Here is a 23,391-nt window from a genome sequence, read left to right on the forward strand (position 1 = left end):
GTTTTTTCCATCTTGTGTTTTGCGGTCACGTGACCATCTGCCTTTATATTCCAGCTTCGCCCTTTTGGCTGTGCTGGACTTCAGTGTTGTTTGACTGTTTTGCTAGCCAGGTGCTTCTGAGCCTATCTCATTCAGTTTGCTTGGTCCTTCTGGGACCTCTAGTACCTTTTTGTCAGTTTATCTTTTTGTGTTCTGCAACATCTTTCTCTGTTAAGGAGGTGCTCCATTTTTGTTCCAGTCCTTAGTTCTTTTAGGGACCCCTCCCCTTTATGCTATAGGTGTTATGTTCTGCTACCAGAGCTAAGGAAAGAGAGGAGATCTGTCCCTACGATAGAACTCAGCTTAATCCCTACGATGTAACAGGGAACCTGATCCTGCGATCAGACCTGCTAAAGTCCTAAGCTAGTCTGTACGGAGACCTATAGATGTGGGGAAGGAATCCCTACAAGTACTAAGGACTGGGAGGAATATGGGACACCTCCTAACAGAAATAGTAGCAGACAGACGAACAAACAAAATATATAGAACATAGAGGTCAGTAGACCAAGCAAACTAACAGAGCAAGACACAGAGCACAGGCTAGCTAGAAAGTAGATATACAATGAAGTCCAGCAAAGCCAGAAGGGCGGAGCAGGATTAAATAGGCCAACAAGGTCATGTGACCAGCAAAGGAAAAAAAAAATAAGAGCAAGGTTCTAACAATAGGTCTTCGTTCAGACTAGCCGAGGACTAAGGCGGGACTGTTCACAAGGAACAGGCAGCCCGCTACATCGTAGGGATTCAGCTTAGTCTTACTGTAGGGATAGCTTTTCCCTTTCTTTCCTTAGTACTTGTTTCAGATCATAACAGGTACCCCTCATCCTGGTATACATGGCACCCCATCCCTCATCCTGGTATACATGGCACTCTTCATCCCAACTCTGGTATGTATGGCCTCTTTATCCCAGAAACCTGGTATGCCTGGCACCCAATCCCTCATCCTGGTATGCATGACACGCCTCATCCCCAATCCTGGTATGTATGGCTCCCTCATCCCTATCCTGGTATGCATGGCACCCCATCCCTTATCCTGGTATGCATAGTACCCCTTATCCCTATACCAGTATGCATGGTACCCCATCCCTATCCTGGTATGCATCGTCCCCTCATCCCCCAATCCTGGTATGTATGGTACTCCTCATCCCCCAATCCTGGTATGCTTGGTACCCCTAATCCCCCAATCCTGGTATGCATGACACCCCATCTCTCATTCTGGTATGTATGGTACCCCTCATCCCTATCCTGGTATGTATGATACCCCTCATCCTGGTATGCATAGCACCCCATCCCTCATCCTGGTATACATGGCGTCCCTCATCCAAATTCTGGTATGTATGGCCTCCTCATTCCTATCCTGGTATGCATGGCACCCCATCCCTTATCCTGGTATGCATGGTACCCCTCATCCCTATACTGGTATGTATGGTACCCCGCATTCCTATCCTGGTATGCATGGTAGCCCATCCCTATCCTGGTATGCATGGTACCAAGCATTCCTATCCTGGTATGTATGGTAACCTTCATCCTTATTCTGGTATGCATGGCACCCCTCATCCCCAATCCTGGTATGCATGGCACCCCTCATCCCCAATCCTGGTATGCATGGCATCCCTTATCCCCAATCCTGGTATGCATGGCACCCCTCATTCCAAATCTGGTATACATTGCACCTCTCATCCCAATCCTGGTATGCATAGCACCCCATCTCTCATCCTGATATGCATGGCACCCCTCATTACAAATCTGGTATACATGGCACCCCTCATCCCCCAATCCTGGTATGTATGGTACCCAATCCCTCATCCTGGTATGCATGGCACCACTCATCCCCCAATCCTGGTATGCATGCCACCCCATCCCTCATCTTGGAATGTATGGTACCCCTCATCCCTATCCTGGTATGTATGGTACCCCTCATCCCTATTCTGGTATGTATGGCACCCCTCATCCCCCAATCCTGGTATGTATGGCCTCCTTATCCCCCAATCCTGGTATGCATGGCACCCCATCCCTCATCTTGGTATGTATGGTTCCCTCATCCCTATCCTGGTATGCATGGCACCCCATCCCTTATCCTGGTATGCATGGTACCCCTCATCCCTATACCAGTATGCATGGTACCCCATCCCTATCCTGGTATGCATGGTACCCTGCATTCCTATCCTGGTATGTATGGTACCCCTCATCCCTATTCTGGTATGCATGGCAGTCTTCATCCCCCAATCCTGCTATGTATGGTCCCCTCACCCCCAAATTCTGGTATGCATGGTCCCCTCATCCCCCAATCCTGGTATGTATGGTACTCCTCATCCCCCAATCCTGGTATGCTTGGTACCCCTAATCCCCCAATCCTGGTATGCATGACACCCCATCTCTCATTCTGGTATGTATGGTACCCCTCATCCCTATCCTGGTATGTATGGTGCCCCTCATCCTGGTATGCATAGCACCCCATCCCTCATCCTGGTATACATGGCGTCCCTCATCCAAATTCTGGTATGTATGGCCTCCTCATCCCTATCCTGGTATGCATGGCACCCCATCCCTTATCCTGGTATGCATGGTACCCCTCATCCCTATACTGGTATGTATGGTACCCCGCATTCCTATCCTGGTATGCATGGTAGCCCATCCCTATCCTGGTATTCATGGTGCCAAGCATTCCTATCCTGGTATGTATGGTAACCTTCATCCTTATTCTGGTATGCATGGCACCCCTCATCCCCAATCCTGGTATGCATGGCACCCCTCATCCCCAATCCTGGTATGCATGGCATCCCTTATCCCCAATCCTGGTATGCATGGCACCCCTCATTCCAAATCTGGTATACATTGCACCTCTCATCCCAATCCTGGTATGCATAGCACCCCATCTCTCATCCTGATATGCATGGCACCCCTCATTACAAATCTGGTATACATGGCACCCCTCATCCCCCAATCCTGGTATGTATGGTACCCAATCCCTCATCCTGGTATGCATGGCACCACTCATCCCCCAATCCTGGTATGCATGGCACCCCATCCCTCATCTTGGTATGTATGGTACCCCTCATCCCTATCCTGGTATGTATGGTACCCCTCATCCTGGTATGCATGGCACCCCATCCCTCATCCTGGTATGCATGGTACCCCTCATCCCTATTCTGGTATTTATGGCACCCCTCATCCCCCAATCCTGGTATGTATGGCCTCCTTATCCCCCAATCCTGGTATGCATGGCACCCCATCCCTCATCTTGGTATGTATGGTACCCCTCATCCCTATCCTGGTATGTATGGTACCCCTCATCCTGGTATGCATGGCACCCCATCCCTCATCCTGGTATGCATGGTACCCCTCATCCCTATTCTGGTATGTATGGCACCCCTCAATCCTGGTATGTATGGCCTCTTTATCCCCAAATCCTGGTATGCATGGCACCCCATCCCTCATCCTGGTATGCATGGTACCCCGTATTCCTATTCTGGTATGCATGGTACCCCTCATCCCTATTCTGGTATGTATGTTACCCCTCATCCTGGTATGCATGGCACCCCTTCCCTCATCCTGGTATACATGGCACCCTTCATCCCAATTCTGGTATGTATGGCCTCCTTATCCCAGAAACCTGGTATGCCTGGCACCTAATCCCTCATCCTGGTATGAATGGCATGCCTCATCCCCAATCCTGGTATGTATGGCTCCCTCATCCCTATCCAGGTATGCATGGCACCCCATTCCTTATCCTGGTTTGCATGGTACCGCTCATCCCTATACCGGTATGCATGGTACCCCTCATCCCTATCCTGGTATGCATGGTACTCTGCATTCCTATCCTGGTATGTATGGTACCCCTCATCCCTATTCTGGTATGCATGGCACACCTCACCCCTCAATCCTGCTATGCATGGTCCCCTCACCCCCAAATTCTGGTATGCATGGTCCCCTCACCCCCCAATCCTGGTATGCATGGCACCCCATTCCTCATCCTGGTATGCATGGCACCCCTCATCCCCCAATCTTGGTATGTATGGTACCCCTCACCCCCCAATCCTGGTATGCATGGCACCCCATCTCTCATCCTGGTATGTATGGTACCCCTCATCTCTATCCTGGTATGCATGGCACCCAATCCCGCATCCTGGTATGCATGGTACCCCTCATCCCTATACTGGTATGTATGGTACCCCGCATTCCTATCCTGGTATGTATGGTACCCCTCATCCTAATTCTGGTATGCATGGCACCCCTCACCCCCCAATCCTGGTATGCATGGTCCCATCACCCCCAATCCTGGTGTGTGTGGTACCCCTCCTCCAGATATGCATAGCACCCCATTCCTCAGCCTGGTATGCATGGCACCCCTCATCTCCCAATCCTGGTATGCTTGGTACCCCTCATCCCCCAATCCTGGTATGTGTGGCCCCCTCACCCCCCAATCCTGGTATGCATGGCACCCCATCTCTCATCCTGGTATGTATGGTAGCCCTCATCCTGGTATGCATGGCACCCCATCCCTCATCCTGGTATACATGGCACTCCTCATCCCATGGCACTCCTCATCCCAGAAACTTGGTATGCATGGCACCAAATCCCTCAGCCTGGTATGCATGGCACCCCATCCCTTATCCTGGTATGCATGGTACCCCTCATCCCTATACTGGTATGCATGGTACCCCGCATTCCTATCCTGGCATGTATGGTACCCCTCATCCCTATCCTGGTATGCATGGCACCCCTCAATCCTGGTATGCATGGTCCCCTCACCCCCCAATCCTGGTATGCGTGGCCCCCTCACTCCCCAATCCTGGTATGTGTGGCACCCTCATCCCCCAATCCTGGTATGTATGGCACCCCTCATCCCTTTCACGCTAAGTATGCAAGTATGCATACCGTAATCTCCGGCGCCATACACACTTCTCTTACCTGTAACAGCTCCATGCGTGCTTCTGTCTGGAGACAGATTGCGCAGGCGTGTCGCGCTTGCGCAGTCTATAAAGGTTTCAGAAAGAAACATGCATCTCCCGTTATATTATAGATATATAGTATGATGGCTTCACTGCCCCATATATATATATATATATATATTATTATGGCCCCACATATATATATTATGATGGCCCCACAGCACCATATATATATAGTATGATGGCACCACTGCCCTATATAGTAAGCTGGCCCCACAGCCCCTTGTCTATAGTATGATGGCCTCACTGCCCCGTATCTACAGTGCTGGCCAAAAGTATTGGCACCCCTGCAATTTTGTCAGATAATACTCAGTTTCTTCCTGAAAATGATTGCAATCACAAATTCTTTGGTATTATTCTCTTCATTTAATTTGTCTTCAATGAAAAAAAAACACAAAAAGAATTGTCCAAAGCCAAATTGGATATAATTCCACACCAAACCTTAAAAAAGGGGGTGGACAAAAGTATTGGCGCCCTTTGAAAAATCATGTGATGCTTCTCTAATTCGTGTAATTAACAGCACCTGTAACTTACCTGTGGCACCTAACAGGTGTTGGCAATAACTAAATCACACTTGCAGCCAGTTAACATGGATTAAAGTTGACTCAACCTCTGTCCTGTGTTCTTGTGTGTACATGGCGAAAAGAAAGAAGACCAAAGAACTGTCTGAGGACTTGAGAAACCAAATTGTGAGGAAGCATGAGTAATCTCAAGGCTACAAGTCCATCTCCAAAGACCTGAATGTTCCTGTGTCTTTTGTGCGCAGTGTCATCAAGAAGTTTAAAGCCCATGCCACTGTGGCTAACCTCCCTAGATGTGGACGGAAAAGAAAAATTGACGAGAGATTTCAACGCAAGATTGTGCGGATGGTGGATAAAGAACCTCGACTAACATCCAAACAAGTTCAAGCTGCCCTGCAGTGCGAGGGTACAACAGTGTCAACCCGTACTATAAGTCGGCGTCTGAATGAAAAGGGACTGTATGGTAGGATACCCAGGAAGACCCCACTTCTTACCCCGAGACATAAAAAAGCCAGGCTGGAGTTTGCCAAAACTTACCTGAGAAAGCCTAAAACGTTTTGGAAGAATGTTCTCTGGTCAGATGAGACAAAAGTAGAGCTTTTTGGGAAAAAGCATCAACATAGAGTGTACAGGAAAAAAAAAAGAGGCATTCAAAGAAAATAACACGGTCACTACAGTCAAACATGGCGGAAGTTCCCTGATGTTTTGGGGTTGCTTTGCTGCCTCTGGCACTGGACTGCTTGACCGTGTGCATGGCATTATGAAGTCTGAAGACTACCAACAAATTTTGCAGCATAATGTAGGGCCCATTGTGAGAAAGTTGGGTCTCCCTCAGAGGGCATGGGTCTTCCAGCAGGACAATGACCCAAAACACATTTCCAAAATCACTATAAAATGGTTTGAGAGAAAGCACTGGAGACTTCTAAGGTGGCCAGCAATGAGTCCAGACCAGAATCCCATAGAACACCTGTGGAGAGATCTCAAAATGGCAGTTTGGAGAAGGCACCCTTCAAATATCAGGGACCTGGAGCAGTTTGCTGAAGAAGAATGGTCTACAATTCCAGCAGAGCATTGTAAGAAACTCATTGATCGTTACCGAAAGCGGTTGTTCGCAGTTATTTTGGCTAAAGGTTGTGCAACCAAGTATTAGGCTGAGGGTGCCAATACTTTTGTCTGGCCCATTTTTGGAGTTTTGTGTGAAATGATCAATGATTTGATTTTTGCTTCATGCTCTTTTGTGTTTTTTCCTTGCAAGCAAATTAAATGAAGATAATACCAAAGAATTTGTGATTGCAATCATTTTCAGGAAGAAACTGAGTATTATCTGACAGAATTGCAGGGGTGCCAATACTTTTGGCCAGTACTGTATAGTATGATGGCCCCACTTCTCTTTACATATATGATGGCACCACAGACCCTTATCTGTAATATGATGGCCCCACAGCCCCTTATCTATAGTATGATGGCCCCACTGCCTCTTATATATAGTTGTTATGATACTGGCATAGCACTGCTGGAATCCAGTGACCAAAGGAGCACGAGCAGGAACAACAATTGGTAGATGTTCTTGGAGTTAGCAGAGGAGTTGTAGGAAACAATCCGTAGATAGGTAAGAACCGTCTGAGTAAGACAGTTCAGAGCTGGACACTGTAGCTAGACTAAACAGCTAGACACAATACTCAAGCAATATATGAAAGATACATGTGGCTTTAAAGGGAATGTGTCACCCCCCTCGGCGATATCACACCTCTACTATGAGCATACAGGTGATAGAAAAGTAAATCTATACTTAACTGTATGGCCCATAGCAGAGGTCTGATTGCAGAGAAATCTGGTTGTATAAAGTCTGTTTTCCAGAGGCTTGGCGAGCAAGCAAACCCCTCCTATCTGCTTACTATTCCCCTAAATCGCCACCTCTGTGCTAAATTACCATATTCCCACCCTCCCCTGCACGTCACAGGGCCCTGTGACGTGCCCTGCTCTGCCTCCCCTCCCGCGCAAAGCGCCGCTCCCATGGAGCGCGCTTTGTTTTCCTCCGGCCCTGTTTGGCTGCGTACTGCACCGCAGCCTTGTATTGTGTAAGCGACGGGTGAGTCACTTTAACTTCTGCTCCGCTGGCAGTACACAGCCCCTTATCTATAGTATGATGGCCCAACTGCCCTATATATAGTATGATGGCCCCACAACCCTATATCTATAGTATGATGGCTCCACTGCCCCTTTTCTATAGTATGATGGCCCCACTGCCCCTTTTCTATAGTATGATGGCACCACAGCTCCTTATATATAGTATGATTGCACTGCAGCCTATCTATAGTATGAAGGCCCCGGATCTTTGACGCTAGCAACGCCCCTTCCTAATAGACAAAGTGTTCACATAATTTTACCTCTATCAAAAAGAGCCTATGCCCATGGAATTTCCCCTTGCAACGTTTTATGCTTTTCTATATTTTCTGTTAAACCAAAGTCATATCAATAGCATCTTTTAAAACACAAGAAAAGTACAAACACTTGAACTCACATATTTTATTCATTTATTTTATTGGTTATAAATCGTTTTACCTCATCTTTATCATATGAATCATTAGTTAGCAATTCTTATTAGGCCTCATTCAGACGTTCGTTTTTTACTGATAGAACATGTACCCATTATAATGTATGTGGCTGTTCACATGTCTGTATTTTTTGGCAAGCCGAGTGGTCTGCCAAAAAAAAGAGGAAACGTTCATTTTTGATCCGATTCATAGATCAACATCATCCATGCATATCTATAGGTCCGTGAAAATCACGAATAGCACATGGATGTCATCTGTGTGCAACCTGTGTGCTCCGCATTTTTGACATTGCAATAGGTAGGAAGTAGTGTTGAGTGAGTATGTTCTGTCCGAGTACGCTCGGGCCGAGCTCCGAGTATTTACAGCTGCTCGGTGATATGGTTGAATCACTCCCGTTTGCATGATTTGCCACTGGTTGACAGCTTTATTACATGTGAGGAATGCCTATTTCTTACACATTCCTCACATGTAATAAAACTGTCAAATAGTTGCAAATCATGCACACGGGAGCGATTCAACCATATCACCGAGCAGCTGTAACTACTCGGTGCTCGCCCGAGCATACTCAGCGAAAGGGTTAATAGAACATACTCGCTCAACACTAGTAAGAAGAGGTTTGCATTTTTTTTATATACAAGAAAACTGCTGATAAAATACTAATGAAAGTCAGACCGTTGTTTTGCCTACCAGAAAAATCACTTGACGTCTGAGTGAGCCATGGTCCGAGCACACACCAGCTGCAGGTCTCCTGGCCGAGCTCATCAAGGCTGCAGCCTTCAGGTCAGTAGACCCGGGGCCAGTCTGTGCATCGCGTTCTGCACTTGGACCATGACACATGAATGTGTGAACCCAGAATAAATCTAATAATTTCTCTACAATCAGGTTGTAAATAAAAACATTATCTAACATCTAATTAAAGAAATGTGATGCAAAAATGCTTGACCTAACATATATTATTTCATTAGAAATCGTATTTTGAATTTAAAATTACCAAGAATTATTTACAGCAAGTTCTCACAGGTAAAATAATTACCAAAATGTGACATGGCATCAAGTTAATAAATAACAATTTCATTTTATTATTTCAAAAGATTAGGAAAAAGAAAAAAACACCTACCTAGAGCACTAATCTTCATTTGGTTTAGCACAGACATGCTTTGTCCATGTCAAATTGGATTAGTGTAGGAAGTCACTACATGGAAAATTGGTGAAAAGATTTCTTTTAATAAATGCAGCGGTACTGAGTAATTTGCATGGATTAGCACTGGGTTTATGTTGTGCTGTGTACAAGAGCTGTTATAAATTGTTTTGGCTTGTTAATGATTATGGGGGAGGCTGCTGCTTTCTATCATTTACAATGTTCACGCTAAAATAACAAAAAAAAAATATGCATTACGCTGTAATTGAGGAGAAATAATAGCCACCAACAGAGATTCAAATGAGATTTCCCTACGTATCTGAAAAATGCACATTTTTGCTTACAAATATAATTTTAGAAAATTGTTCAGATTATTCTGATACTAAAAAAAACAAACAAATATCCTGTGCCAATCATATTGCATATTGGTTAATTACCCTATTAGGAAAATTAGATTACATTTACCTGCCCTTCAAAAGCATGGAAAAGATTGAAGCCCAGTTCATACACTGGGTCACATTTATAAAAGAAGGCACTGACTATTGTTTGGTGTGTGTGCATAAAGACTTACATATATAATTGTATTATGGCTCAGTTTTGTTCTGTACCTTCTTATTCCTCCAATTTCATGTGGAGGCTTGCAGAGGTTTTATGTGTCAAGTTCTGTAAGAACCTGGCAACAAGCAGTCAATTTTCCTACAGCACCCCTGTAAAACTTCACTTATCCCAATGGGCTCTCTGTGTAATATGGATATATTGGATCCCCCAGAGCGAAAAACGAGGTGCAATTATACTGAAAAATTAGTGTGAATGGGCATTCCGGGTTATAATAGTGCAGTGCAAACAGGCTGCCGATCACTTGACTTGCGGGCAAAACACTCATTCATCGGGTGAAATAGTTTTTAAGCAGGCTTTAAAATCATCGTTCTTGGCGGCGCATCGTCCTGTTCAAACAGGTCTGGCACTGGCGAGAACAATGGCGGATTATGCGCACTGATAAATCTATTATTCAGTGCACATCGTTAACCGTGGTCTACCTTTCTAAAAGGCTTCTAAACGACCGCCGATTGGTAAATACCATTTGGCCGTAGTTGGTCTGTGAAATTGGATCCTTACTCTTTGAAGCAGCTCTTCACTCTATTTAGATGAGAATGGATACAACTCCTAAAAAGAGAATACCTCTAAATTAACCTTTTCATTTTCTATTTGCTTAATGGAAAATCGACTTTTTGAACCAATTAAATATGTACTGCAAACAGAACTCCTTTTTGATGTTTTTAGGGCAACTGACTGAAGTTCACATATGTCCTCATGGCAAACCTATAAATATAGTGCTCATCACATACAAACAAATTTCAGGAAAACTACTTTTTTCTTTAAAAAAAATGTGATTTTGGCCTCCTTCAGACGTCTCTGTTGCATGTACATCTCTTTTTTTTTTTTTTTACACAGATACAAGTACCCATTATAACCTATTGTGCTATTTACGTGTCCATTTTTTTTCCGACAGCATGGATGACAAGGACCAATACAAGTCAATGAGTCCGTGAAAAACACGTACAGCACATGGATGGCATTCGTGGGCCGTCCGTGTTTAATATTACAAAGTATAGAAGCTTTGTAATTTATTTCTTTCTTTAACCATACCGGAAAAACACTGATGTCACAATGAAGATATAAATGCACACAATGATGACACACTGAAGGAAAACACTGATGACACCGGTAACGGTTTTTCACGTACATGTTTTATATGGACGTGTGAAGGAGGCCTTATGGTGTGGTTTCAATGTGTCTTTTGAGGAAGGGGGTATGCGTAATGTACTACAAACAGGAAAGAAGTATATAAACTGGACGTAGATAAAAAAAAAAGTTAAATACTTTTCTCTGTGGGATCTAATTTCAATTTTCCAACCACTTTTAATAAGCTAAAATGGACATAGAAGTAATCATTACTCTCACATGTCATGGTTGCAAAAGAGGCATTGAAATTTTAATGAACTTTTATTCCATCCCACTAATAATAAAGCAATTGTCATTAAGTAATTAATCTAAAAAGTACCCTGAGTGTTTTTTTTTTCTTTTTAGTAACAAGAAGTTTAATATCTAAAATATAATAAGCTATTCTGATTTATATTAAATACCAGTTACCAACATAGATTCAATATATCTAGAAATGCATGGCAATTATTCTCTTTGGTCATGTTATTTCACTTTTTATGAACAAATTCAGACATCTGTGTATCACGGCTAAAGTACAGTCAAGATGCATGGACCGGTCTTGTGTCTCCTGACCCAAACAAGACAGCCTCCTACGTATATACCCAAGAGGCTGTCAGGTTACAGTCAAGAGACACGCAGCCGGTCCGGGCATAATTATCCGTACACAGACCATGTTTCATGGATGTCTGAATTTGCCCTAAAACTCAAGATGATTAGAATGGTTTCAGAGTGATGGCATTCAAAACCAATCACATGGTAAGATGGGTACACTGAGTGCACCATACTGTACAAGAGGTTGTCGCTTTGTTATACATTATAAATTACTTTATCTGAGTAACACAGATGCTAAATTGTCATATGTTTCCAATTGTGAATGTAGTGTTTCATGTTACATGGTGACCTGTATGCTTGTCTAAGCTGCCCAAATTGCCTCTTGGTTATATATTACACTCTTAGAACATGCTATATAAGCATATTGTTGTTAAAAAGGGGTTGTCCACTACCTGGAAGGAGTGTGAGCTCCTGCTGCTGACTTCCTCTGCATTGCATGTCAGTTATGTCTGAAGGAAATGTGGATGAAGCGTCCGCTGATTGGCTGCAGTGCTCAAATGACATAGTGTCACGCGAGCCCCAGGAGAGCCAGTGCAGTCATTGCTGGACCAGAACTGGCACTGGAGGGGAGTATAGTCTATTGTTATTTTATAAGAGGACAATATAGCAATTGAGAAGGGGTTGTCTGTGTAATGGACAACCCCTTTAAGTTAAAAATTTGAACCATGTATTTGAGATCGTCGTCTTTGTCAAAATAATCACAATGTTCCTCAGTTCCTAATTTATTGTGTTGATTCACTAACTACTAACAATCTAAGAAGACATCACTTATAATTTAAAACAATAGGGCTCTTTCCCCAAGAACTTGAGGGGAAAAGGTTTGTATTAGAAGAGGTTTTTTTGCAGCAATTTTCCTGATCTAATTGACAGTGGCTACACCATCTATAAAAGTTCTGGGTGACTAGAAGATCCATTGGTTCTCCGCAGACTGCGCTAGTGCTGGTGATGTATATTCAGACTTCTAAGTGGTATTCTTGAATCAAATAGAATGTACTGTTCTGCACCCAAATTCAAGTAATGAAGAATATTTTGTGTAGCGGTCTCTTTAGACAGTGATATTCAATCAGTACCTTGAAGATCATAAAACATTCTGTTGAGAAAAGACACTAAGCTACTTCTTGTATATGCTTACAACTGCTGGCGAACTGTTCAGTAAAAGTCCCAGAAGATGAAATGGAAATATTCACCTTCAAACTTTCCTGCAATAATATTTCCCATTTGTACATATTCCTGATCCATCCAATTCTAGCAGGACCCAGCCTCAAATATATCAATATATTTCCCCCCTCTAGAACCAGTGCACACATTTGTCACATACAGGAATGCTATTCCATCACTGACCTATTACCAGTTCATCGTAATATAGTTGTTCAATAGAAGAAGCCCATTGTATATTAAGGATAATGTATTGCATCTTTAGGTTTAGTCCCACTTAGAATCTAGTCTTAACATTTTTGTCTACATCCAAAGAAGGAAACTGCAATCTCTAAATCTAGTTTAAGAATGAGTTCCCTTAAAGCTTTGCCATTCTGATTTATGCATGAATATGTATTAATATAATATTCATTCAATAGGACAAGTTTAGCTTCATTTTCCAGTTACATCAACTTCAGGACTTGATTAGCAGCATTTGTTGAAGTCTGGAAAGTAAGAGATGGAAGCACAACCATGCTCTACACATGTTAATATCCGCCAACTGGTAATCGGACAATGCAGGAGGACATCTGTGTTGCCTTGTTTCTTCTTGGTCGCCTCACTTCATTGGCACATTCGTGATGTCATCTCCTTCTGCAGAAGAAATGAAAGGATAATATTATAATAAAACATTTTATCATCATTGATGACATTTGTCATTATTATATTGTTTCTTTGAAGACAACGCCATTATAAGCATTAGTGTTGAGCGAGTAAGTTTCATTAACCATTTCGGTGAGTACGCTCGGGTGCTCGCCGAGTATTTTGGCGTGCTCGGCATTTCTTTTACTGTCGCTGCGGCTGCAAGTGTCGCGGCTGTTAGACAGCTGTGACACATGCAGAGATTCATTGTTGTACAGCGTGTGATTATACCCGACACATCTGCAGGTTCCTCTCAGCTTCAGCTTCCATCTCACAGGCAGCCAGTATTGTAATCGTGTTACAATACAGCAGAGCTGTGAGAGCTGCAAAAAATGTGTTGCAAGAAGAGAAAGTACAATTTTACTGTTCTGTGTTAGTTACATGTCTCACAATGGAAACACCCCCTTCAGTTTAAAACAAGCTCTGGAGGCAGATTCTCATGTAGATCAGTTTCCGCCCCATAGCCTGGTAAGAACCATGTGGATTTCTCTGGAAAAAAAAACATCATATTGCAGATATCAAGGTATCATGTTATTCAGCTTTCTATGACCTACATGCTCATATAGACTGCTTAGGAGGGACGATCCTACTGACAGATTCTCTTTAAATAGTAGTCACTACTCAGCTGCCATCATTTAAAGTTATTCTGAATGTCAAAATATAAAGCTTAGCTGTTCTAGTGGGACTCACTTGACATTTTCTTAGTTACATTTTACAACAAAAGCCATGGTCCTTAAACAGCTTACAACACAGCAAAGAGATCTCATTGTTGAAAATTATCAGTCAGGAGAAGGGTATAAAAAAATGTTTCCCAGACATTGTACATACCATTGAACACTGTGAAGACAATCACTAAGAAGTGGCTTAAATTTGGCACAACAGTGACATTACTTAGAACTTGATGCCCCTCAAAAATTGCTGAAAAACCAAGAAGAAAATTGGTCTGCTGCCTAGAGGCCTACATCAACATTAAATGAGCTGCAGGAATTTCTGGCAAGTACTGGTTGTGTACTTCATGTAACAACAATCCCACATATTTTTAAAGATGTGATCCAAAACTAACATTCTTTTTAATCCTAAATGTCAATCTATTTATTGTAATAATCTAATCACTTTTCTAATATACTTTAATTAAAAATGTCCTACTGTTGCCTCTCTAATCTCTCTGCTTTATTTTTCTTACCTACTTCTGTTTTGATGACATTTCATTTGAGAATCCCCAGTGTATGCTGGGATACTCAAATGGGACGTTCAGGGGACAGAGGCTGTGGTCACTGCTGCAACCTCTGTTCCCACCCACTCAGCATACGCCAGTTGTTTATTTTGTCGTATGCTCAGCATGAGCTCCCTTGTCCCTGTGTGATATTCTTTTCAATGCAGTGATAGTGCGCTCCTTCACTGGCTTTAATGAGAAGTGACGAATTGGCAACAGAGAGCACTGTCAGTGCGCATTGTAAGGAGAGAATGCAGCAAGCAGGGACCAGTCCCACCCCCAAGAGTGACTCTTACAAACAGCACCACCCTTGTCAATGGGCTGTATTTGCTATTAACCCCACCATCCTATGAATGGTACCTGTACATGGAGCACCATACACGGCAGATGCCAAAGCCGATGTATGAATGTAACATCAGCCAGGGTCCCTTAGCTGCTGTTAAGCTTTAAATCCTGCTGTCAATCTCTAACAGCAGCATTTAAGGTGAGTGGTCAGAGGGGAGCACCATTCCGTAAAAGCTTTTAAAATTTTAAAAAGTTAAAAAAATTAAACCCCTCTTTTAAAAATAAAGACATTTTAAAAAGAACATATTTGGTATCACAGCATCCAATTAATCAAAATCTAAAAGTAATTAACTTGTATGGTAAAAGCTGTAAGGAGAAAAAATAATCAAAATTTTGAAACAAAAGAAGTTTCTCTCTTTTACTAATTTCATAATTTCTCAACTCAAAATGAAAACAAAATGTTACAAGCATTCAAAATTACTACCTGTACTGCAAAAAAATAAGGAAGATAAAAAAATGTATGACTGAGAAGTTATTTACAAAAAAGAATGAAAGAATGCACAAAAATGTAAAATTGCCCAGTCAAGAATGGTTTAAATAAAGCCCATCCCCATTATATGACCTTCAGATTATTTTTTTCTGTTAACTTGGAACAGAAGCATTTGCTACTTTTGCTCTGTCTTCTTAAGAAAATCCACAAGGTGTCAGCAGAGGAATACTGTAATGAAGGTAAACACCATGCAGCAGAAAACTAATATTCCAATTAATCCTTATAATGGTTAACTGCAAAGAGAACAATTGTGTTAATCAGAACTACAATAAGCCAATTCAGTACTGGCTAAAGCTGTTCATTTTTTTTTTATCACTTGGAGAAGTCATATATATTATGAGCACATTCATTAATGCAAACACTACTAATATATATATATATATATATATATATATATATATATATATATATATATATATATATATATATAAAATTTTTTTTTTTTTGAGATTTTGCAGCCTGCATGTTTAAATTCTTAGCAAAAGCTTTAAAAAGAAAAAAAAAAATTGAAATAAAAAGTCAAAAATGATAGTGTGTTCAGGTAAAAAAAATAATAAGATTGCTATTTTATATTCATCCTAATGAAATGAATATGTTCCCTTGTTTTGTCAAGTAAATAGCATCTACTATATAATCGGCTTATCCCGTCTGTCTGTCCGTCCAGGAGATCCCGCGTCGCTGATTGGTCCGGCCGCGGCCAATCAGCGATGCGGGATTTCAGAACAAGATGGCGGCTGTTAGCGGCTCATCTGCCGCACGGAGGTCAACGGCGATGCAGCTGGGAGATGACCGGCCGCGACCAATCAGCGATATTGGGATAACCCCGCCCACAGCCCGTCATTCACCGTGGTAAGCGGAACAGGAGACCCCTGGCTGCAGCCGCAAATAGTCGTGATGTAAGCGGTAGCAAGAGCCGGCTGCAGCCGGGGGAATCACGTGCTGGCTTTGCGTGGTCAGCGATGTTGTCACAAGCAGTATTGACAACATGACATAATTACAAAATTCATTAGGGGCCCCGGGGGGATACATTGGGGGGTTAATTTAAAGTAGTGCACAACCCATTTAAACACTGCTTCGCTGATTAGTCGCGCCCGGTCGGCCGCATACATATTCTAGAATACCCGTTGCGTTAGAATCGGGCCACCATCTAGTCTACTTGTGGCACCCCAGGGGTCTGGTTTCCACAGTAACAGCAATGTTATGTCTGAGAGCAGGTGGGAGGTCTCTTGGTCAGGAATCCTATGCATGCCACACCTCCTGCCCAATTGCAAAAAGAACTTCGGCACTCCATACATGAATATATAAGAAATATTGTATCTAGACTAATGTCACTTTGAAAAATGAAGGTTTTTTGCGCATAATTTGGCCAATTTATGTGTGCCCATCAACCACAACAAGGTCACCTTCGTATGATGGGAAACTACGCTACGCTACCACTGGATATGCCACTCCTATGCATGCCACACCTCCTGCCCAGTCCTGGGAGGGGAAGGACTTCCCCTATATAAACCTGGGGCTGAGGCAGGGTTAGAGAGAAGAGTAGAGAGAAGAAGAGAAGCAGTAATAGGAAAGAAAGATCAGGAGCTCTGTGAGAGTCGTGCTAAGAGGAGGTCAGGGCTGGAAGCTGTAGAGCTCGCCCTGATTGAAGATTTCTTACCGGACCCGGAGTCCGAGGCTGTGGGGACTAACTCGTACCCAGCAGCAGAAACCGACCGGCAGGGGATTTCAGGTTCTCTGGCCCAGAAACCCGAAGGCTCGGTCACACGAGTGGGACCAGCACCGCCGTCGTGGAGCGGAAGCTACTAGAAGGCCCCGAGTCACCGGCCATACGGGTGAGCACCACACGGTACACTCAGGGACGTGGGCTACCTTTACCCGCCTCTAGCAAGGTAGCCAGAAGAGTACAATTAGTTGGGGAGGCCTACAACTCCGCCTGGCCAAGGGGGATCCCATCAGCTCAAGGACTGACCAGGCCCCGACCGCTAGCCAGTACTCTGGGAGGGTCTATCTTTGTCACCAGTAAAGACCCCGAACTACACCGCATCGTCTCTGAGTGATTCCTGCTACCCCCATCATCCACGTCGGCTGCCCTGAGGCCATACCCCTCCCGTTGGGGGTTATACCATCCACGCTGCACCGTCCTTCCACCGGCCTCAGCGGTCTGCCCTGCAGCGGCAGCTCCATAGCTGCATTCAACGGGTGGCGTAGTCGTCCTACATCTACTGCTAATATACCGCCACTTAGTCTGACTCCCTGGGCACGGACCGGGTCACCGCCACGAGACTACTACCCCTATCAGATCCGGCTCCGGGTAGTCCCTGCGTGCGCAACGCTACATCACATAGGCCCAGGGCGCGTCATACTCATAAACTCACACTTATATAAAAAAAAAAAAACCTATATAAAGATTAAGGAGTAAATGTCCATTGATGGACTAGGACCCATGTCCTTATATTCTACCCCCCAAAAATCCCGGTAGCTTGATTAGGGGTGTTATAACTAAGTGTACATAGCAGACCATGCTGGAGCGACTGCAGGGATGACTGAGGGAATGTAATGGTTGCAGAGAAATACTAGCGTTCTCAATTATTAGGGAGTATACAGTAATAATCTAATAATAAGGTTCTGAGACTGCACGGAAAACACGCAGAATTCCCCCTTTCCTGTGCAATATAATTTGGACAGCCTGTATTCTGCCCGCGGAGCAGCAGATGGCGCAATATTAGGACACATTTAGAGTGGGTAGCCCCTGGGACTGTACACCTCTGTGACTTCCCTACTTTGTTATGCTTCTTTTTTCTCCTTAAAACAAGAATACATAAGGGAATTGTTTTCTATGTAACTCTAGTCTACAGTCCTAATACATAAACTGTATTTTGGGAAAACACTTTGTTAAACAGCAGCCTGAACTCAAGTGAAATATTTTTACCTCCTTTTACAGCCCCTAGTCCCAAGAGTTCAACAGATTGCTATGAAATGTCTTTAAAACAGCTTCATAAATCCAAATCATCTTTAACATGAAGATAAGGTATGGCTCCTGATCTAAGACCTCCTAAAGTATTAATGCAAACCATAAAAGAATCGACAGTAATTGTATGTGTAAATCATAGCACTGGGCATGAAAACTTACTCCAGACGTGTTTGACGGTAATCGTGTGTGGCGCAGCAAATCAATTTGGTTTCCGACAAGTGCCACTTTCTCATTGTTAATCTTTGCCAGTGATTTAGGTAGTGAGCTAAACCGATGATTGAAATCATCACACCCCGTGCAGGCCGATATTCAAGAACGTATCTCGGGGGAAAATGATAGCGATATAAAGCAAATAGCAGTATAGCTATAAATCTCTTGTCCCAGTGCAATTTTACTTATATTTAGTGCTCATTATTTTCAGTGGAGCAGTAAGCTTTGGTCTGTTATAAATAGTTAAAATTGGTATGATGCAATGTTGCTCTTACAGGGGTTGTCCCAAGTGAATGAGTTATCACCTTCAATATAGGTGAATTGCTCAGGATCTGTCCACTGAGACCCCACTGATCTGATCGCTTTTAAATGCCCGGTTTGTATGGAGTGGCTATATATGACAGTCTCATAGACAGTAGATGTATTGGTGGCGGCCATCACTCCATTCTAATGGAGCATTTCACAGCTCCACTCTCAGTATAAGTGGGGATCCAAGTGGTTGGCTCCACAGAGATCAGCAAGTCATATTTGCTATAATTTTCAGTTGGGACAATTCCGTAATCGAAAAACTTAAAGAAAATGCACAAAACATAAAAAACCATAATGCAATCTTTTTCTTTCCCTTGATTTACCTTTGTACCATATTGTATCACATCAAGGACTGTGTTGTAATATTGGAATAAGGCAATTCACGATTGTAGTGGTGGTTTAGCAGGCTTGGAGGACCTGGCAAATTTCCTTTAAAGTGTAACTTTTCCGAATAAACCGTTGTGTGTATACATGAGGAACAACATTGATTATGGCCTTTGTATCACTTTTTACGCTGTTTGTATTTTAAGACGGCAGGAGGTAAGGTCCTTGATGGCAGGTATGTGTTACCAAGATGGTTTTTATTTTGACAAGATTTTGAGTCCAACACTAAGGAGCAACCAAAAGAGCCTGAGTGTAATAGGTCGCTGCCATACTCCAGTTCGGGTCTTATTGGCCTAATAAAATGCACCTGGTCTAGCTCAGGTAGGAGTAGTGTGCGGAGGCTGGAGAAAGACAGAGCTGGTGGATAATGTGTACATACTGCAGCCTGAGAGGTTCCTGTAATATGAATTTGGTAAGACTGTTTGATTTACTTTATTTTACTCAGAAAGAGGACTGTTATTAATTTAGTTATCAATTTGTGCTAAAGAAAGACTTTCATTTTGGAGCTATAAAGTTTATAAAGGACAATAAACTTTATTCTGTTTTGATATAAAAACCCTGTGCCTATTCATATCCAAGAGGCTACCAGAGAGCTGAACCCTTACAGTATGTAATACATGTTCCAAAGCAGTATCAGCCTGGCAGATATTATACAGTAAGAGCTCTTTCACACGTCAGTATTTCCAGTATGAGTGGTGACAGTTTCCACATGTACCGGAGACACTGACACATGCAGACCCATTAAAATCAATGGGTCTGTGCACATCTCAGTGTGTTTTCACTGACCGCGTGTCCGTGTGCTCCACACGGAGACAAGTCAGTTTTTTGGCGGATACACGATCAACAAAACGTCCCACATGGATGACATCCGTGTGTCATCTGTGTGACATGTATCAGCGCCTGGGAATAAGCGCTACAGTTAGCCCTGTTCCCAAGCGCCGTGTGCTGAACGCTGCCCTCATCATGGTTCCCTGCTGGCACTGCCATCAGCACCAGCAGAGACAATGATGAGGGTAGTGGTAGTCTTCTCTCGCAGTGTCCCCACCTGTAAAAATAAGAATAAAATAATAAAATCCATGTACTCATCTCTCCTAGGTGTCCTCTGCTGTAATCCATGCGACCGTTGCTGCCGAGGAGTCGGGGAGAATGAGTGGCTCCGGAGCTGCGCTCAGTGAGTGACAAAACACCGCTCCTGAGCTGCAGCTCAGGAGCCGCTCATTCTCCCTGGCTCCTCTGCAGTAGCGATCGCATGGATTACAGCGGGCGACACCTAGGAGAGGTGAGTACATGGATTTTATTATTTTATTCTTATTTTTACAGGTGGACACTGCGGGAGCAGACACTACTACCCTCATCATTGTCCCTGCTGGTGCTGATCGCAGCGCTGGAAGGAACCATGATGAGGGCAGCGTTCAGCACCCGATGCTTCGGAACAGCGCTAAATGTAGCGCTGATCCGTGTGATCCTGATGCGGCACACAGGCGGCACACGGTTGGCACGCTTGGACACGGATATCTCCGGTACCGGAACGTGTGAAACCGGCCTAACACTGAGCAGTGTAGCCATGAATCCATCATGAGTAAGGTAACCACTTACTAGGAAGCTGCAGCACCTTTTACCCGTGTCTCCCTCTGCCCCTTCTCTCACTGTGCTCCTCACTCCTACCTGCTCCATAGACTTCAATGGACACCTGTAATATGATGTATCAATGAGCGCATCTTACACTGCTCAAAAAAATAAAGGGAACACTTAAACAACAGAATATAACCAAGTAAATCAAACTTCTGTGAAATCTAACTGTCCACTTAGGAAGCAACACTGATTGACAATCAATTTCACATGCTGTTGTGAAAATGGAATAGACAATAGATGGAAATTATTGGCAATTATCAAGACACACTCAATAAAGGAGTGGTTCTGCAGGTGAGGACCACAGACCACATCTCAGTACCAATGATTTCTGGCTGATGTTTTGGTCACTTTTGAATGCTGGTTGTGCTTTCACACTCATGGTAGCATGAGACGGACTCTTCAACCCACAGAATTGCTCAGGTAGTGCAGCTCATCCAGGATGGCACATCAATGCAAGCTGTGGCAAGAAGGTTTGCTGTGTCTGTCAGCGTAGTGTCCAGAGGCTGGAGGCGCTACCAGGAGACAGGCCAGTACACCAGGAGACGTGGAGGGGGCCGTAGGAGGGCAACAACCCAGCAGCAGGACCGCTACCTCCGCCTTTGTGCAAGGAGGAACAGGAGGAGCACTGCCAGAGCCCTGAAAAATGACCTTCAGCAGGCCACAAATGTGCATGTGTCTGCACAAACGGTTAGAAACAGACTCCATGAGGGTGGTATGAGGGCCCGACGTCCACAGATGGGGGTTGTGCTCACAGCCCAACACTGTGCAGGACGCTTGGCATTTGCCACAGAACACCAGGATTGGCAAAGTCACCAGTGGTGCCCTGTGCTCTTCACAGATGAAAACAGGTTCACACTGAGCACATGTGACAGACGTGACAGAGTCTGGAGACGCCGTGGAGAGCGATCTGCTGCCTGCAATATCCTTCAGCATGACCGGTTTGGCAGTGGGTCAGTAATGGTGTGGGGTGGCATTTCTTTGGAGGGCCGCACAGCCCTCCATGTGCTCGCCAGATGTAGCCTGACTGCCATTAGGTACCGAGATGAGATCCTCAGACTCCTTGTGAGACCATATGCTGGTGCGGTTGGCCCTGGGTTCCTCCTAATGCAGGACAATGCCAGACCTCATGTGGCTGGAGTGTGTCAGCAGTTCCTGCAAGATGAAGGCATTGAAGCTATGGACTGGCCCGCCCGTTCCCCAGACCTGAATCCGATTGAGCACATCTGGGACATCATGTCTTGCTCCATCCACCACAGACTGTCCAGGAGTTGGCGGATGCTTTAGTCCAGGTCTGGGAGGAGATCCCACAGGAGACCATCCGCAACCTCATCAGGAGCATGCCCAGGCGTTGTAGGGAGGTCATACAGGCACGTGGAGGCCACACACAATACTGAGCCTCATTTTGACTTGTTTTAAGGACATTACATAAAAGCTGGATCAGCCTGTAGTGTGTTTTTCCACTTTCATTTTGGGGGTGACTCCAAATCCAGGCCTCCATTGGTTAATAGATTTGATTTCCATTGATGATTTTTGTGTGATTTTGTTGTCAGCACATTCAACTTTGTACAGAACAAAGTATTCAATGAGAATATTTCACTCATTCAGATCTAGGATGTGTTATTTCAGTGTTCCCTTTATTTTTTTGAGCAGTGTATTTTGACCAGGATGGATTTAAACAAATTCAGAGTGAATAATGAGTTAAAGAGCTGGAGGAAAGGGAAAGAAGTGGCTCATAAGTAAAGGAAGAAGTGTCTTCTCTGATAAGATGAATTACAAAGTTTATTATACTGTATTATGTATATATTGTAGCAATAATAGTTATGTGAATTTTTTTGAAACAACAGTAGCCATTTAAAGGGGTTTTCCATGTTATTTAAAAATCAGCTCATTGCCATAAATAAAATGTGTGCTTACTGAATTCTCCAGTTTTCAGACGTCCTATATACTCCACGTAACTTCTGCAGCCAACCACAGGGCTCAGCAGTTTCAGGCCAGAAATAGGCTACAGTGGTCAGGTGGGTATATGGGTTGTCACTGATGCACCAGGTTAACAGAAGAATGATGGGCATGTGTAGGAAAGTGGATTTGGAATAAAAATGATTAAATGGGTGAGTATACATTTTTTAACTTTAAGCCGTGTCTAATGGACACAAGGCACATCTGAGAATTCACTTTTGCTTTAATGAGGAAAGGTAAATTAGCCATTGTCTGACACCACTGGCAATGCCTTAAACCCGCAGGAACAATATATCGTATATTAGATTGTTGGCTGATCCCACCTCAATCAATCGGCAATCTATCTTACGTGGATAGCCAGCTTTATGTATGCTGTAGCATGTTTCTATTAGATGGAAATTCTTCTGAATTATTGCTAATACTCTGTCCTTCTTGAGATTGTTGCCTGGTGGGCAATGCTTCTATTTTAGTAAGCTGTTGTTAAAATATTTTATTTATGTAATTACTTC

The 23,391-nt window shown here is 43.7% G+C and overlaps 1 protein-coding gene across 2 annotated transcripts in view; it reads right to left on the reverse strand.

Moving 5' to 3' along the window:
• Window positions 1-9,856: 9,856 nt before the first annotated feature.
• The window catches only part of MOB3B (MOB kinase activator 3B), a 102,244-nt gene continuing 88,709 nt past the window's right edge, over window positions 9,857-23,391 (reverse strand). For both annotated transcript variants that reach the window (XM_073667357.1, XM_073667366.1), the window contains exon 4: window positions 9,857-13,324. In XM_073667357.1, the coding sequence (XP_073523458.1) occupies window positions 13,295-13,324 (30 nt within the window). In that variant the 3' untranslated portion in view covers window positions 9,857-13,294. The remainder of the gene's footprint in view (window positions 13,325-23,391) is intronic.

This window comes from Phyllobates terribilis, unplaced genomic scaffold (assembly GCF_046119375.1).
Source record: "Phyllobates terribilis strain yellow unplaced genomic scaffold, ASM4611937v1 Scaffold_1__5_contigs__length_1240528914, whole genome shotgun sequence".
Classification (NCBI taxonomy): domain Eukaryota; kingdom Metazoa; phylum Chordata; class Amphibia; order Anura; family Dendrobatidae; genus Phyllobates; species Phyllobates terribilis.